The sequence below is a fragment of the Salvelinus sp. IW2-2015 genome, unplaced genomic scaffold, assembly GCF_002910315.2.
Source record: "Salvelinus sp. IW2-2015 unplaced genomic scaffold, ASM291031v2 Un_scaffold987, whole genome shotgun sequence".
In the NCBI taxonomy this organism is placed as follows: Eukaryota; Metazoa; Chordata; class Actinopteri; order Salmoniformes; family Salmonidae; genus Salvelinus; species Salvelinus sp. IW2-2015.
Genome location: NW_019942673.1, coordinates 72,950 through 90,354, shown reverse-complemented (window position 1 = coordinate 90,354; position 17,405 = coordinate 72,950). Strand labels below are relative to the sequence as shown.

The 17,405-nt window shown below is 45.8% G+C and overlaps 1 protein-coding gene across 1 annotated transcript in view; it reads right to left on the bottom strand.

Moving 5' to 3' along the window:
• Positions 1-7,868, bottom strand: part of LOC112069324 (sorting and assembly machinery component 50 homolog B) — a 12,401-nt gene extending 4,533 nt beyond the window's left edge. Inside the window, exons 1-12 of the mRNA XM_070438509.1 lie at positions 7,693-7,868; positions 7,252-7,365; positions 7,019-7,120; positions 6,804-6,891; positions 6,493-6,599; positions 6,066-6,196; positions 5,286-5,373; positions 5,028-5,156; positions 4,841-4,912; positions 4,661-4,747; positions 4,471-4,541; positions 4,218-4,308 (exon numbers count right to left, since the gene is read on the bottom strand). Of these exons, the coding sequence (XP_070294610.1) occupies positions 4,218-4,308; positions 4,471-4,541; positions 4,661-4,747; positions 4,841-4,912; positions 5,028-5,156; positions 5,286-5,373; positions 6,066-6,196; positions 6,493-6,599; positions 6,804-6,891; positions 7,019-7,120; positions 7,252-7,365; positions 7,693-7,713 (1,101 nt within the window). The 5' untranslated portion in view covers positions 7,714-7,868. The remainder of the gene's footprint in view (positions 1-4,217; positions 4,309-4,470; positions 4,542-4,660; positions 4,748-4,840; positions 4,913-5,027; positions 5,157-5,285; positions 5,374-6,065; positions 6,197-6,492; positions 6,600-6,803; positions 6,892-7,018; positions 7,121-7,251; positions 7,366-7,692) is intronic.
• Positions 7,869-17,405: the final 9,537 nt, after the last annotated feature.

Here is a 17,405-nt window from a genome sequence, read left to right as displayed (position 1 = left end):
TTGTACATTATGCTTGAATCTATTTCTATCGCGCCCAGAAACCTGCTCCTTTTACTCTCTGTCCGACGTACTAGACGACCAGTTCTTATAGCCTTTAGCCATACCCTTATCCTACTCCTCTGTGATTGTAGAGTTAACAAGGCCCTGCAGTGCCTAGCTCCACTCCTATTCCCCGGGTGCTCTCATTTCTTGACATCTGTAACCGTAAAAGCCTTGGTTTCATGCATGTTAACATTAGAAGCCTCCTCCCTAAGTTTGTTTTATTCACTGCTTTAGCACACTCTGCCAACCCGGATGTCCGAGCCGTGTCTGAATCCTGGCTTAGGAAGACCACCAAAAACCCAGAAATTTCCATCCCTAACTATAACATTTTCCGACAAATAGAACTGCCAAAGGGGCGGTGTTGCAATCTACTGCAGAGATAGCCTGCAGAGTTCTGTCTTACTATCAGTCTGGGCCAAACAATTTGAGATTCTACTTTTAAAAATCCACCTTCCAGAAACAAGTCCTCACTGTTGCCGCTTGCAGAACCACCCTCTGCCCCCAGCTGTGCTCTGGACACCTAATGTGAATGATTGCCCCCATCTATCTTCTGAGCTCGTGCTGCTAGATGACCTAAGCTTGATGCCTCAATCTCACACAAATGACAATGAAGCTACCAGGTACAACCCCAACTGTAGAACAATGGCAGCTCTCCTTTTGAATGAGCTGTATCATCACTAAACCCAACTTTGCCTCCAATTACACTCTGCTGTTTTCACCAAGATCTTCGCGCATCACTGCCTCATTGCCTGCATCCGTAATGTGGTCCTGCGGTCAACACGACACCCCCTCTATCACTGTCGACCAACGCTACCCTATAACAATCAGCGAGCAGGCCTTTCTAATCGACTTCCTGGCCGGTATTCCCATGGAACATATTGACCCCTATCCTGTCATTAGATGATGCCTGGTTATTCTTCAAAAAGTACCTTACTCCCATCTTAAAATAGCAATGCTCCATTTCAAAAATTAAATCCATAGTATAGAATAGATATATCCTTGCGTTCTCTCAGACTGATGCACTGACCAGACAAACAACTCCTGTGCGGTTCTGCGATTAGCATCGAATTGGCCCCCGTGATAGCAACTGTTCAGGGAATTTAGGAAACCAAATGCCACAGGCAGTTAGGAGGAACCTTAGCTAGGATTCTTCAAGCAGAAATTTGCATCCTGTGCACAAACTCAAAGTTCTGTGGACACTGTAAAGTTCATGGAAATAAGAGCACCTCCTCCAAGGCTGCACACTGCACTGAAGCTAGGAAACACTGTCACCATGATAAATCCACTATAATTGAGAATATTCAATAAGCATTTTTCTATGCTGGCCATGCTTTCGACCTGGCTACCCCTACCCCGGTCAAACAGCCTGCACCCCCACAGCAATCCCCATTTCTCCGTCACCCAAATCCAGATAGCTGATGTTCTGAAAGAGCTGCAAAAATCTGGACCCCTACAAATCAGCCGGCTAGACATCTGGACCCTCTCTTCTAAAATATCTGCCGAAATGTTGCAACCCCTATTACTAGCCTGTTCAACCTCTCTTTCGTATCGTCTTCGTCTGAGATTCCCAAAGATTGAAAGCAACCGTTCAGCCCCATCTTCAAAGGGAAGACACTCTCAGACCCAAACTGCTACAGACCTATATCTATCCTAGCCTGCCTTTCTAAGGTCTTCAAAAGCCAAGTTAACCTGTCTGGCTCCGGGGTTCCGCTAGCGGAACTTTCCCCACATTCCACTGAAAAGGCAGAGCCTGAAATTCAAATATATTATTTTGATATTAACTTTCACTACATTTAACAAGTTCCAACAATTAAACTAGGCAAATTGAAACGCATGGACACAGTCTTGGTGAATCCAGCCAATCCCACCAAGTCCGTGGATTTTGCCTTTCTTCATCCAAAGTCTGTAGACTTAGGGCACGTTTATTGTTCTTGTAACAAGGCCCAGTGGACCAGACCTAACACCAACGTTTTTACCAGTGTGCATGGGGAGCAATGATACAGGTATTTGCATACACTGGCGTCCGATCTACCAATTTTAAATACTCGCCTATGGATTGTTATCCCCTATTATACACAAAGCCACTGATTAGAGGCTGTTCAACGATGTTTTTCTTATCATAGTTACCTTGGCGGCTCTCAACTTTGCGGAGTAGGAAGCAGGAATCGTTAAGAATATCAGATAAAATCAGCAGATAACTGTTTATGATAGTCAGTTGCAGGAATCAGGTGTTCTTTATGGTTATACATAAATGATTGGGTAACTTGAAGTGATATCAATTAAATCTGACAAGTTTTATTGGGCTATGCCATGAGATATTGTAACAAAAGTATGGTTATGAATGTGATGTGCACCTACCAAACGCGAAGGTAAAGCAACAAAGAGGAATTCCGGCTCTCGGACAGCTTCATGTAATAAAAGGAAAATAAAACTAACCACTGGTGTCAGTTTTCTTTAAGAAGCCCTCCTGGTTCTGTGATGCAACCTGCAATTTACCTGCTTTCATACTTTCACCGTCTTTGAAGCTGCTGTGAGGCTCCTGGTTTTAAGAAGAAAAAAGTTTTTTTAAAAACAAGAGTTACACCCCTGTCAACAAACCTCAAATCAAAACAGACTCCAACGACCTCACACACAATGGGCCAAGTGCAAAATCCCAGAACCACATGGCGGGGACTAGTGCAATGACCTGCAGAGAGCTGAACCAAAGTAACAAGCCTACCATTCAGTAACACACTACGCCCTCAGGGACTCTAAAATCCTGCGTGCGCAGCAGGTCCCCCTGACTCAACTCAGTAGCATTGTCCAGCCGTCTGAAGTTTGCTAAGAGCCATTCTGGATGATCCAGAAGAGGATTGGGAGAATGTCATAGTGGTATGATGAAGCACAAAATATAGAGCGTTTTTGGTACATAAACTCACTCGTCAGTTTGGAGGACAAAAATGCTGAGTTGCATCCAAAGAACACCATAACCTACTGTGACAGCATTTGGTGGAAACATCATGCTTTGAGGGCTGTTTTTCTTGCAAAGGACCAGAGACGACTGATCCTGTGTAAAGGAAAGAAATGAATTGTAGTGTGGAGAGCCCATGCTATCAATGAGATTTTGACGTGACAAACCTTCCTTCCCAATCAGTAGGGCCATTGAGTGATCGTGCGTGGTCTTTTCGCAGCATGAACAGATCCCAGAAACACACCAGCGGGCAACTAGAGCAGGAAGTGGCTTCGTAGAAGCATTCTCAAGTGTCCTTGGAGTGGCCGTAGCCAGTCTCCAATCCAACCCCAATACGAAAATCTTTGGAGGAGTCTGAAAGTTCGGTTGGCCAGCAGACAGCCCCGAAGCACCTAGGATCTGAGAGATCTGCTGTATGAGGAGTGGGCCAAAATACCAGCAACAGTTGGTGCTGAAAACCTTGTGAAGACTACAAGAAAAATTGACCTCTGTCATTGCAACAAAAAGGGATATTAACAAAGTATGAGATAAACTTTTTATTACCAAATACTATTTTCACCATAATTTGCAAATAATTCATAAAAAATCCTACATGTGATTTTCGGATGTTTTTTTCTCATTTGTGCTGTCATAGTGAGTGTACTATGATGAAAATTACAGGCCTCTCTCATCTTTTGAATGAGAACTTGCACAATTAGTGCCCCTGACTAAAATATTTTTTGCCCCACTGTATACGAGGTTGTAGACATTTGAAGTATATGAACAATATTCCTAAAATCACTTATTTCCAAGACTCAATTTCACGCCCTGCATCTTTAAGAGTGTTCACTGCACAAAGGTATGGTAGGATGTGAATACAGTGGAGGTAGGCCTAGGCATTGAGTGATGAGAGAGATTGTCTCTAGAAACATCCTTTAAACCAGGTGATGTCATCGCATGTGTGGGAGGTGGAACTAAAGGGTTGGCTAAGGTATATTGAGCAGGGCTAGAGGCTCGACAGTGAAATAAGACAATAATCACTAACCAGAACAGCAATGAACAAGGCATATTGACATTAAGGAGAGGCATGCGTAGCCGAGTGATCATAAGGGTCCAGTGAGTAGTGAGGCTGGCTGGAGACACGGCGATTCAGACAGCTAGCGGGCCGGAGCTAGCAAGCTAGCAGAAGGGCCTCAGAGGGGCCTCAACTGACACAAACCTGTGCACCACACATGCCTGTTCAAATAAACAGAGAGCACGTGACCTCACCCTCGCTCTGTGGGCCGATGCTGTACATTCCAAATCCTCGCACACTGGTGGGACCGCCCAGATAGAACCTGGACAATACAGAAATATGTCAATGACAGGCCAAATGTCACTCACAACATCCCCTAAACACTCGATGATAAATACTTCACAGAATGAGTTTTAACTCAATGGCGMTACCTAGCGATTTCTATCAAAGCCATGTGCCATGAATCTGTTGGGAGTGGTCCTACCTGTCAGCGATGGAGGACGGTCTACCTCCAATGGGGAGGAGACACCCACCCCAGAGAGAGGCGGAGAGGACCTGAAAGAGACCACCAGGGCCATGTTATATGACATGTTGAACACTCAGGTACCCATAATTCACTTCCTATTTGTCCTGGGTATTTCCCCCAGGTTAGGGACTGAGTAGTGATCCCTTACCGAGTCCCAGACCAGCCGTCTGTTGACCTGCAGCTCAAAGTCCTCCTTCAGGAAGCTTGCATCTCCGCCTGTATAGCCAGCCAGCTCCTACAGAGGGCAAGACAACACACATCAGCATGGCCACTTCATATAGATCTACAGTGGTGTATTATGCAGAGGAAGTCACATACACAAACATACCTGGTTGATCCTCAGTAAGGCACCTTTCTTGGGGAAGATGGCAGAGTTCCTGGTGTCAATGGACATGGTGTGCTGCAAGACAACWACYGTCAGYRGAYTGACTCAGATTCTTGCTATTTTGACAGTGAAGACCATTAAGGGTTAAGATTATTAGATAAAGGGAACTGAGWGACAAAGGGCTTTGTACCGAGAGGGCAGACTTGAGGGTGTGYCCGCTCTCTTCTCGCACGGCGAAGGAGGCACTGCGTGCCAGACAACCCAGCTCCCTCCACACACCCTCCCACTTCAGAGTGTGGTTGGTCCTCCACAGAGGAAACTATAGGAGAGAGAGAGGGAGGGTGAGAAAGTTACCCCTGTGGAAATTCAAGGCAGATAAAATGAAGAAAAAAAAAAACTAATGTGACACACACAGACCCACAAACACACACAGTAGGAGTCCTCTTACATTGAGCTCAGTGGAGACTCCTCTGTCTGTCTCTTTGAGGGAGCTCCATGGAAACTGGCCTGTGACTTTGTAGAGGTTTAGAGCGAGGCTGCAACAAGACAACACCTGTCAGGGCCGTGATCCATACAGTGCTCGTCTCATTACTGAACTATGTTCGACATAAAGGTTATAAATACATCACCATGGCAACATAACATACGGTCAATATGACCACTGATGGAAACAATCACWACTTGAAACAAAATGGCAGCCATTACACCGCAAGTGCTATGTTTTTTGTTGTTGTAATTTATACCGCTTTTTTCTCCCCAATTTCATGAGTACGATCTTGTCTCATCGCTGGAACTCCCCAACGGGCTTCGGGAGAGGCGAAGGTCGACTCATGCGTCTTCCGAAACATGACCCGCAAACACCCGCTCGCTTAACCCGGAAGCCAGCTGCACCAATGTGTCGGAGGAAACACTGTTCAACTGACGACCGGTCAGCGTGCAGGCACCCGGCCCGCCACAAGGAGTCGCTAGAGCGGGATGAGGCAAGTAAAGCCCCACTGGCCAAATCCTCCCCTAACCCAGACGACGCTGGGCCAATTGTGCACCGCCCTATGGGACTCCCAGTCACGGCCGGTTATGACACAGCCTGGGATCAAACACCAGGCTGTAGTGACGCCGCAATACTGCGATGCAGTGCCTTAGACCGCTGCGCCACTCAGGAGGCCTGCAAGTGCCATTTCAATGTCCTTTCGACACAGAGAGAAAGGACAGAGGTGTTCACTGTTCGTACTTGCGTTCGAAGTTGCCTGGCTGGGGCTTGAAGAAGGACAGGCCGTAGGAAGTCTCTTTGGTCCCGTAGGAGAACTGGAAGGTTAACTTCTCAGCACGGCCAAACACGTTAGGAAGCTTCACACCCAACACCTGGAAGACAGAGATAACGTTACTCCCAGGTCAGGGTCTCACACCTGCTCTACCTGTCTGTGAACGTACATTACCACACTATGCACCCATTTGGAAGTGTTTGCAGTGAAAATGAGGCAGGGAAGCTGCTTAACCTGTCTGTCTGGAAATCACCTCTGTATCACATGATTGCATTTAGGAATGTCAGCCCTGGGTCATTGTGACAGGGGTTTCAATGACCAACAATTGTGTGATGCTTTGTTATAGCGCTCCTGTAAGTATGTGTGTGAGAGATAGTGGTGTGTGTATTCTCTCACCATGCTGCCCTCGTTGTTGCCGACCATGGTGTTGTAGCTGCCTGTCAGCCTCTTCATCTCTGTCACCTCGAACGTCACGTCCAGACCATTGGGCAACGCATCCGCACCTGGGAGGGGTAGACCAAAACAGACCGTGACCACAGCTAGACTAACAGAGGGCTCCTCTCCAGTGACGCAAATATCTTTTTACTGGTTATCCTTTCATATTGGCAACATCTCATGGTTGAGATATTGTTTCACACACACACACACACACACACACACACACACACACACGACACCCCCACCGTTTATGGGCGCAACGCGTTTACCATCTGATGTATCAATGACGACCTCCACCTCTTTGAAAATGCCCAGACGCAGCAATTTCTGTCTGGCAATATGAGACTTCTTCATGACCTGTCAAAGACCCACCATACAGCTTTTAGCACAAATGTTTCCCCTTAAACAAGGGAACATTTCAGAGTGTGTATGTAGGTTATGTGTGCATGTTTAAGTATGTGCAGTCCAGAGTGCTCATACTTACATCAATAAGGTTTTTAGCATCGAAGACCTCTGAGATTTCATAGCCCAGCAGATCCTCTTTCGTTCGGCCCAAGCCCTCAATGTTGACATGTTGGACAACAACCTGCAATGAAGGGACAGATTCTCAGCATCCATTCCAACTAGGTGATCAATGATTTCCTCAGCTCCCTTTGCTAATGAGATGACACACAACTTGTAATTTGAGTAACGTTAGCTTGGATAAGAGATGCTTACGTCTTTGTTTTCTAGGACCTCCTGTTTAGTCTCATGTTCTGCCTCTTGCACCTCAATCATGTCGTCGGGATGAACGCCCATGTCACGCCCGTGCATCGGGAGAGGGTCCATACTCTGAATAGTGTCGAGAAAGTAGAAAAATCATGTGAAGATATGACCATGCTTAAATACTTAYCTAGCTARCTTCGTTCTGTCAAGGTGGTCAATTTGCTTGCATGCTGACAGATCAGACACAATCCATATTGCATAACATTACATAAAATATGGTAAAATAACTATTTGCCTCATGTCATACAACTCTTTGCCATTAATGTCATTTCTATACCTAGTCCACGGCCTATGCGTTCGTCCATAGTACACCGCCATACAATAGACACTGAACGGGGAGGTCATGCAGAATTTCATCCCCACGTCTCGTGGTTGTAAAAAATTAAGATTTACCCTGGCGTGGACAGTCCCCATGGTGACGTCTTTGTCTTGAAAAATATCCCGTTTGATAAGTAAATGTTTTTTAACAGGCCTATTTAGAGAAGAAAGACACTACTGACAATGGCTAGATTTTCCAGGTCCAAGCCCCCTTCAAGGGAGACGCCATGACACTTTGCGAAGCCTGCTCTGATTGGTCAAACATGTGCCTTTGTCACTGACAGGTGGGCGGGACAAAACCAGCGCACTGACGTAATGTGTCTCGAGACCAGCAGAGGACAGTATCCCTACACTCAAACTTCAGCCCTGTGTAAAGTTCCTGCTTTGACTGTGAAAAGTCCAATCGTGTGCGTGAGTTGCACTTGCGTGCATTATATTTACAGATAATGTTGGTCCCTTCAGATGTATGCTTCTTATGACTTATTTCAAAGTATTTACATTGCATTGCAAAGAATGACAAGAATATGCCTACCCACCACAACTAACTAAGAAGTGCCCAAAACTGCCCATTAGGCTACGTTTGTAGCCTATTGAAATAAGCGCCTGCGGGACAATTCATCTGAAAAACATGAAAACGTAGCTACATCTGAGCTCTTTTGTTCTCTCATTATTATTCACCACGATTGTTACTTGAAGATGTATAATCTTATTTATAGGCCTACATCATGATGATTCATCAGTTCCATTATGGGCAATATAGACCTCTGCTGACAATTTGGCCCCGCGCTAGTGACACATATCTGAGAACATTTATTGATCAGGTGTGATGATTTTCTGGGTTCGTTGGGGTCTCGGGCGTTGAGTAATCAATTTAACCAAAGCAACCAATTTTCCTCTCTCTCTCTCTCTCTTCTCTCTCTACACCTCCAACCCGCTCTTCAAATGCGTGCAAGCCAATCAGAGAGCGGCTCCGCTGGTCTCGCTGTCCTCTTCTACTGCCTCTGCCAGTACCAAAACGGTTCTCTTATCAAAGAAACACATAACCAAAAAACTGCATTCAATCACCGCCTTTTACCATGGGAAGTGCTTGTTTTTCCTGGGACGTTTGTTTGTTTTTCGTCCTCATTAATACTTGTGAGGTGATGGGGAATGTTGGACTCGCAGGTAAAGAGCTCTCATTCTCTCTCTTTCTGTCTTTTAAATTATTTTGACACATATTTTTAARATAGGCTAATGCTGCCTATTTTTTCCTGTTAATGGTTTATTGAACTGTTAAACCGGTGTATATGACAGCGTAKAATAGGTGMAACGTAGTGGATTTCTTTAATGCATAGACTAACGTAGATTATATWMATTTTAATTGGAGAGTATTTGTGKACTGAGATYACAGTTGAGATAGTTGAGATAACATGTTYCTTTGAGAAACACTTGGTTGAGGATGGATAATTTGGGCTAGCAAAATTTGAACAGCATGGAAAGGAGAAATAGCTGAACACCAATATTGCACAACAACAGTGAATGAAATATATACATTTGAAGCCAAATCTAGCAATTATAATAGGCTTTGAATTGGTGATGTGATATACGYGCGAAATAAATCAGAGGCTGCAAAAACGTTTACATTTGGCCTTGCGGAGCTGAACCATTTTCACCCATTTTTGACTGACAATAAAAGACGGCGTGTTAGTCCATTTTTTGGCAATATTACTCTAAACACTATTTAAASTTTAGTATTTGTTTCGCCTTATTGAATTCCCCTTTCTGAATGTTAAACAAGTGAGAAGAGTCTACAAGAAATTAGGTCCATCGACTGATATCTATCTGAATGTTTTACCCGTCGTAGATCAATCTGTGAGGTAGGTCCTGGACTGGTTAATTGTGAGAATAAAAAAATGTATGACTAAGCATCTTTTCACCCCTCTGCTTGAACGAATCCCTCCTATGAGCTGATACATAGCATCTTTCCCGGATCAGTTGCCTGCCCAGAGGTGTCCATATGGACGTGGGTTGGGAAGGTGGCCTTCACGGTCCCTGGAGGAGTCCGTCCCAACCTGCCTATCGACGACCTTTCAGCAGATAGTGGCGCACATTGTCTCCCTCCCACTGTGGATGAGCGAGAAGTCAATATTGGGACGGGCACTGAAGCACGGGAGAGGGCTTTATTTAACTATTAGTCAACGATATTTCATAACAATAGTCCTATGGTGAACCTGCAATAACAGTTTCCTGCCTTATCTCTATTCACTGTCAACAACTCAGTGAGACCTGGACTTGATAGTTCAACTATCAAGTCCAGGTTTTACAGGCTATATATATATATATATCYCACTGCTTACTCCTATCACTTTATTTTTMATTTCTACTGGCACTCACATGGGAGCAAATAAATCAGTCATCCACTTGATAAAAATGATTTATTGTAATGACATTTTATTGTTTCTTTATTGCATTTTGTTGAGCTGGGCCGGGGTCAGCAGCAGGGCTTAACCCCACAGAGAAAAAACGTGGGCTATTCATGAGGGGCAAGACAGGAGACAGGGTAGCTGCTTCTCAGTTCAAGATACATCACTAGAGAGAGAAAGAGAACAGAATTTTGGATAGATAAAACTTTCTCTCTTACACTTTTGGTCTCTCTCTCTCTCTTTCGCTGTCTGTCTGTGTGAATGAGCTGTAATTAGCTGGCTTGAGGCCCCTGGATTCAGCCCCAGATGTGACTCTCTAACATTGACTTGATCAATTAGAGTTCCATATAGTCAGTCAGTATTCCATAGGCATCCACTAAGCCCTGATACACTAGTGGCTAATGGTATTTGATTAATATAAATTATTATTGGTTTTGTCCTCTTTAGTGTTATCCAAGATAACCTACCAGTATCATTTATAGAGTTAAGAAACCTCACCCTCCATCCACTATGTCCCTCCCTGACAGTTTATTGTCTTATACGAGGAGCTTTACATTTTGGACGTTTGCCATCTTAAAGTAAATATTTCCAGCCTGTATATATCTGGACGGAGCTGTATTTGGCCAAGAGGACTGAACTTTCCCTGAGAGAGCGGTATTAAAACATTCGATTGAGGTTGTACAAAACCCATTCACCTCTCACCAAAATCATCGCTATTTTGTAGACTTAGTCCTATTGATGAGTCCTTGGAGACCAGTGGTTTACAGTTGTCCCTCGTGTAATTTCTCTAGATGCCGATGAGTGCTCTGAAGGCACGGATGACTGTCACATTGATGCTCTCTGCCAGAATACCCCCAAATCCTTCAACTGCATCTGCAAGCCGGGGTACAAGGGAGACGGCAAGCAGTGCGAAGGTGAGTTCAAATCCGTTGTCTTATTACGACTTCAATGTGATATTACTCCCCTCTATATTACTTAATTCACCCCCCGCCCCCCTCCCTCCCGCCACTCCGATCCAAATCATCATCCTCAATCACCCGACACCCCTGTCCTCTCCGCACTTCATTCCGCCTGCCCCCTATTGCTCTCTGACAGGCTCAGCAGTAATGGCAGGTTTTACAGCTGTTTCACAGGAACCCCCCGTTTCTCTCCCCATTCCCGACTCCAGCCCCCCCGCCAGCTCTCCTAATTAACTGGGAGGAAGTGGACTGAGGGAAGGTGTGAGGGTGAGAGGGGGCAGCACCTGGCTGTGCGTTCACACCTCCCCTCATTTCTGCCTCAAATCACACCACAGCTGGAGCTAGAGTTAGCTTAGCGCACAGCACACACTCCCTCCCAATGCTAGCCTGTCTAGCCGTACAAATGCCATCGAAACACATCTACGCACGCACACACGCAAACGCCAGTTCAGCTTATAGGCTACCACGGCAAATAGCGTGGACACAAAACGATACATTAGTCATATTGGCCCCTAGAGCTGGCCAGGATAGGAGAGCAAGAGAGGATTGTGGCGATGACGGGCCCTTTTCTATAGGGGTTTTCACTGTCTCTATGTTCAGGCTTTTTCAAGTGTCTCCTGTTTGTTTAAGTATTTGTGTGTCTGTCAGTGAGTTATATCCAACACTTTCTGCTGTTTGCTCAGCTGTGTACCAGTCTCCCCCGCCCGAAACGCACGCACGCACGCACGCACGCACGAACGCACGCACGACGCACGCACAGCACACACACACACACACAAACACACACACACACACACACACACACACACACACCACACACAACACCAACAAGAGAGAGAGTGAGCAGGTATTATGTTTGAGGAACTCACCTGAATGTTGCCCATTCAGAGATATTATACCTCTCATTTGGTCAACCTGGGGAGAACACAATGAGATGAACCTGTGTCATTGTTTGATTAGCTCACTTATCAAATGCCTCAGGCTGTGTGAGTCGGTCTTCCTACATAGGACTATATAATCCCCCACCTGGCTTGGAGAGAGGGAGTACAGGAGATTGACTATTATTTCCACCATTTTGCGTCTGCTGACTCTGTTGAGTTGCGTGCAAGTCCATATTGGCAGCAATCCGGTCTACTTGATATAGTTCTGTCTCGATTTGTTTTGCCCCGGTCTACTTCTATTGGCCATCCTCCGCCATTGGACTTAAGCTATGACTTTGGAGAGATGTTCTGGAATTGCTAGAAACGCCTGTACGAAAAGTTGATATTGTACCAGGCAGCTCTGCTACATGTTGGATTATCTTCAGTCAGAAACACAATGGTCCTTAGCCTAGACCAGATTGAGCTGCCCAGAATAATATATTAAATGATGTCCATAGAGAGGAAACTACAAAAGGTTGAGTCTTTTAAGGGATATGTTCCTCATACCGTGAAACAGCTGTCTGAGCAGAGGGCTGACCTGTCTGTCTGTCTGTGTGTACAGATTTATTGTGCTTATGAATGTTTGTTTAACTGAAATTCGAAGAGGGGTGTATTTCATATTTGGATGGGAATATWTTTGTCCCTATTGTTGATTGAATTGTGTGTGTGCACATGTCACACAGATGGAGAAACTGATGATGTATGCGTATGCCTCAGTATCTGAAATCCAATGTGTCCTGTCCTCCTGTCCCATACTGAAACAGCACAATTAATGCCTCGATCACACATATCCAATGGAAAGTCAGTTAAGAACAAGTTCTTATTTACAATGACAGCCTACCGGGGAACAGTGGGTTAACTGCCTTGTTCAGAGGCAGAACGACATATTTTTACACTGTCAGCTCGGGGATTTGATCCAGCAACCTTTCGGTTACTGGCCCAACACTCTAACCACTAGGCTACCTGCCACCCCGATGCCTTGCAGCATTGCGTTGCAGAGGCAGAGGCAGTTGCAGTGGGTTCGGTGTGGTGCATATGTTGGATTTATCGAACGCATGTGTCAAACTGTATGCTTAGACGGCCTGACAGAAATGGTAGCAGAGGGGGAATGTTGAACTTTGGTTGCACACATATCCAGATGATGCTGCGTACCGTTTTGTGCAAAGACGCTGTCGGTGGGACCGAGGCGTAAGGTCCAGTGAATGGGTGACAGAATGAAGACGGATGGTGGATGTGAGTTGACCCCTGACCTCTGTGATTAGATAGGGGCTGTGTAATTGGCCGGCTATGTTTCCCATCAGCAGACATTACATTACCCCGGTGGTGCAGAGGACAGAGTCATTAGGATGAGCAGAGCTGCTCTCTCGCCCTCTCTCTCTCTCTCTCCGTCTGCTGTCTCTCTACTTCCTGGAAATGACTATGCCTAAGGATGGAAGACAGGGAGGCTATACTCTATCAGAGAGGGACCCAGTAGTCTGCAGCTGATAACTCAACATTCCAGTACAATTTACGGTAACACTTCATGCTTTATTACGTGTTATAAGCATGAGCATTTATGTCCTATTATAAGGCATTTATTGAATGACGTAGACTATTGCAGGTTACCTGTAATTAACCACAAGATAGCATTTTAATCATAATTGTTCCGATCAGATGATGGTCCTTCTCTCGAGGCAGACCCTTTTCTTTTCTCTAAAGCTGCTCCACAGAATGCTGCTCTCTCTCGCCTCCGAAAGCTGATCTTGCGTTTATGAATGCCGCTCTCTGTAGATTTTTCCATGGGCTGATATTGCCGGCTCGTTATGGAAAAATGTGAACTTTGGTCCCTGCGCTGTCAACCGGAAGAATGAGACAATGTGAAAGAGCACAAACCGTTATGCGTAGTACAAGTTCATATCACTCTGTCCTCGCAATGCTGGACGTGGTGGTTTCAGGCGTCATCAACTGCACGTCTCTGATGATCAGAGTTCTGCTGATCTAGAAAGATCATCTACATCTACATCTACATCTACAGCATAATACCTATGTGTCCCTACTGTTGTTCGTGCTTTGGAGACGTTTCCACTCCAAGGAAACTGCTACAAATGAGAACTGGTTTCAGAGAAACCGGTTTCCGAGAATCATTCTTATTTTGCTACAGGAATTGTATTTCTTGATGTACTCAACAAGAACTACGCTTTCAGTGACAGTGTGAAACAAAAGGACTATTACCCGTTTTCCTGCCTATCAGTTCAGTTTGGATTCAAATAGGCCCACGCTGTTCTCTGAGTAGGCCTATAACTCAACAGTCACGCTGTTCTCTGAGTAGGCCTATAACTCAACAGTCACGTGGTTCTCTGAGTAGGCCTATAACTCAACAGTCACGTGGTTCTCTGAGTAGGCCTATAACTCAACAGTCACGCTGTTCTCTGAGTAGGCCTCTAACTCAACAGTCACGTGGTTCTCTGAGTAGGCCTATAACTCAACAGTCACGTGGTTCTGCTCATCAGTAGCAGCCAGTAGTAGATTTATCCAACAATCCACAGAGAGGAGTCGACTGGGCTGGTTGCCACGGGGCTGTCAAGGTCCTGTGAAAGCCTGTCCATGTTTTCTCAGCATTTGTCACTTACTGACTAATTGATTGGTTTTCATTGGTCTTGTCCCTGGCACTSATCCTCTCCTCTCCTCCTTTTCAAAAACCGGTTAGTTTCAGCACTACAGCCTTTGCTTTTCTCTTCCCATGTCCTTCTATATTCAAACAGTTGACTTTCTCTGTAGAACATCTAGGTCTACCATTTCTGGTGATGCTGAAGATACCTAACATGCGTTGTCACTCGACCCTTAGCTGGGTTTGAGTGGCTGTGTGTGGTGTGTGTCAGAGCTCGGCTGTGTAGTCGTGTGTGTGTGTGTGTGTGTGTGTGTTGTGTGTGGTATGTGTGTGTGTGTATGTGTGTTGTGTGTTGTGTGTGGTGTGTTGTGTGTGTGTGTGTGTGTGTGTGTGGTGTGTGGTGCGTGTGCGTGTGCGTGTGCGTGTGCGTGTGCGTGTGCGTGTGGTGTGTGTGTGTGTTGTGTGTGTGTGTCACCTGTATGCCGGGGTGCATAGAACAGCAGCAGTAGCCGATTCAGGCATAGAGACTGAGCCATGAGTCTGCTCTCCCAGCAGCAGCAACAATTACCTGACCTGCTTTACGGAGGGAGGGAGGGGAGGGAGGGGAGGGAAGGAGGGAGGGAGGAGGGGAGGGAGGTGAGGCGAAAGAAAGAAAGAAAGAAAAACCATAAATATATTTGGAAAGAAAATAGATGGTGGGTGAAAGAGAGGTAGGTAAGGACACAGAGAAAGAGCGCGGGAAGGAGAGATTTCATGAGATAGAAAGAGAGTGAGATATTGCAGGCGGGAGGCTCTGTGGGAGAGGTGGCAGACAATTACTAGGCCGTTGTCTGCCCAGTGTCTGATACTCCRTCACTGCTCAGGAGCTCTCCTCACTGGCTCGCTGCTTCACACACACACACACACACACACACATTTGGAGGAGCAGGTCAGACTCGGCTCCAGTAGGCTGGGGMTTTATATAGCTATAGCTCTGTAGAAAAGAGCGTGAGAGCAGACTCACATATACACTCACAGAGCTGACAGAACAAGAGATGAGAGAGGAGAGGTGTTATTGCTGCAATGCCATACAGCTCATATACCCATATGCTGTACATGCACAGGCCTCAACACCTGAGACACACACACATTCACGTGCGCGCACGCACATAGACACGCACGCACGCACACACACACACTTTTCAATCTTGGTTCTTCAGTCTTGGAATGGGCATCAGAACAGAAATTCACTGCCACTAACCCTTGGTCTTGACTGGGCACAAAGCATGGCTCTCAGCCCTCTGCTCATATAAGTGTCTGTGGTTTGTTGGTGTTTGGATGTCAGTAATGGGGACATTTTCTTATTTCTGTCCTGAGGAGCTTTGTACTAGCCTTGGTAATGAACCGTGACGCACTACAGGTTCAGAAATAATATTCTGATTGTTTCTGGTTTTGTGTCGTCATTCGACCTCTTGGGTAAATACACATGGTTGTTGGTTTCARARAWGTTGAGGGAGAGGTAGCTAGAGAGGTTGCGATATTCTGAGGTTCAGAGAATCCGGTTGATACCCAGTCTCCTTTACTTTGGTATTGGCTGCTGTGTCTCAACTCTCAACTGGCACCCTATTCCCWATATAGAGCACGACTTTAGACCAGAACCCTATGTACCGTGGACAAAAGCAGTAAACCAAATAGCGAGTACTGTAGGGTGTCAATTGGGACGGCGGAAGCATCTGACCTATAGTAACCTTACTCAGCAATTCAGTCAGGTACAATTAACAGCCCCGAAAATTAAAACAACCCCAAGAATTTGAGAAATCTCCTTTTTCCGCTCAGGGAATTACACAATCCACTTTAGTGGTGTCCCTCCTCCACATGCTGTTGCCATTATAATTGGAAATCTCCCTTCACTGAGCTAAGGGCTTTCTCCTGGGGACACACTTCTCTGGACCCGTCAAACTGACACATCAAGGGGACAGCAGGGCCACGCTCCCTTCCACGCCCACTTCTCCCCCTTCTCTTTCCTTCCTCTTCTTCCCCTCTCTCCTTCCTCACCTCTCTCCCCTTCTTCATCCATCTCAAGGGGCATGTTTCTCCGCTCTCTTGGGGTACGGGGCCGTCAGCGAAGGTGCCTAATTCACTTGATGAGATGTTTAGCGTCAACATTTCCCCCGTCACAATTAGGAAACGTGCGGCGCGTGTCCAAGCAGAGGAAGCAGCGAGCAGCCCGGTTCAGAAGCTGTCGGGGCGCCGCTGTCAGATGTCAACAACAGCTCCAGGGCAGGAAGAGATCACTGCTGGAGGCTAACTAGGCACAGGGCATGGCTCCATGTCCATCCTCCCCCCTCGGCCCCAGACCCTAGCCCCATGCCCCAGGGCAGGTGTGAACCCCGACCCTACCCCCTCCTGATACCTGCCCTGATCTCTGGTGCTCTCTAACCCTGCTCCCCTATGTAAAACCACGCCTGCCTTGTCTTGTCTTGCCAGGCTGGCCTGATCCAGCCTCACTTCTCACGAGGTGCAAATTAATGACTGGAAGCTTTTMATTTATCCCTTTTCATTTATCCCTAATTATCTTTACTCTCTTTCTTTCTTTCTCTCGTTCTCTCTCTCTTTCTCCTTCCCAATGGGCAAAAATCTACGTTTCCACATAATTTCTACCCAAGAATTCTATGTGATGATCTTGAATCAACATGGAAAACTGATTGGATTTGAAAAAAGTAATCAATGTAAGGGATTTTGGTATTATTTATTTTTACCATACTTTCAACCTAAATCCAATGACATGGTGAAATATTTTGTTGATTTCACGTTGAATTCACATTAGTTGACAACTCAACCAAATGTAAATTAAAACTAGACGTTGAACTGTCCTCTGCGCCCCCAGTGGGTTCTTTCTCTCTCTGTCTTTCTCTCTCTGTCTTTCTCTGTCTTTCACCTT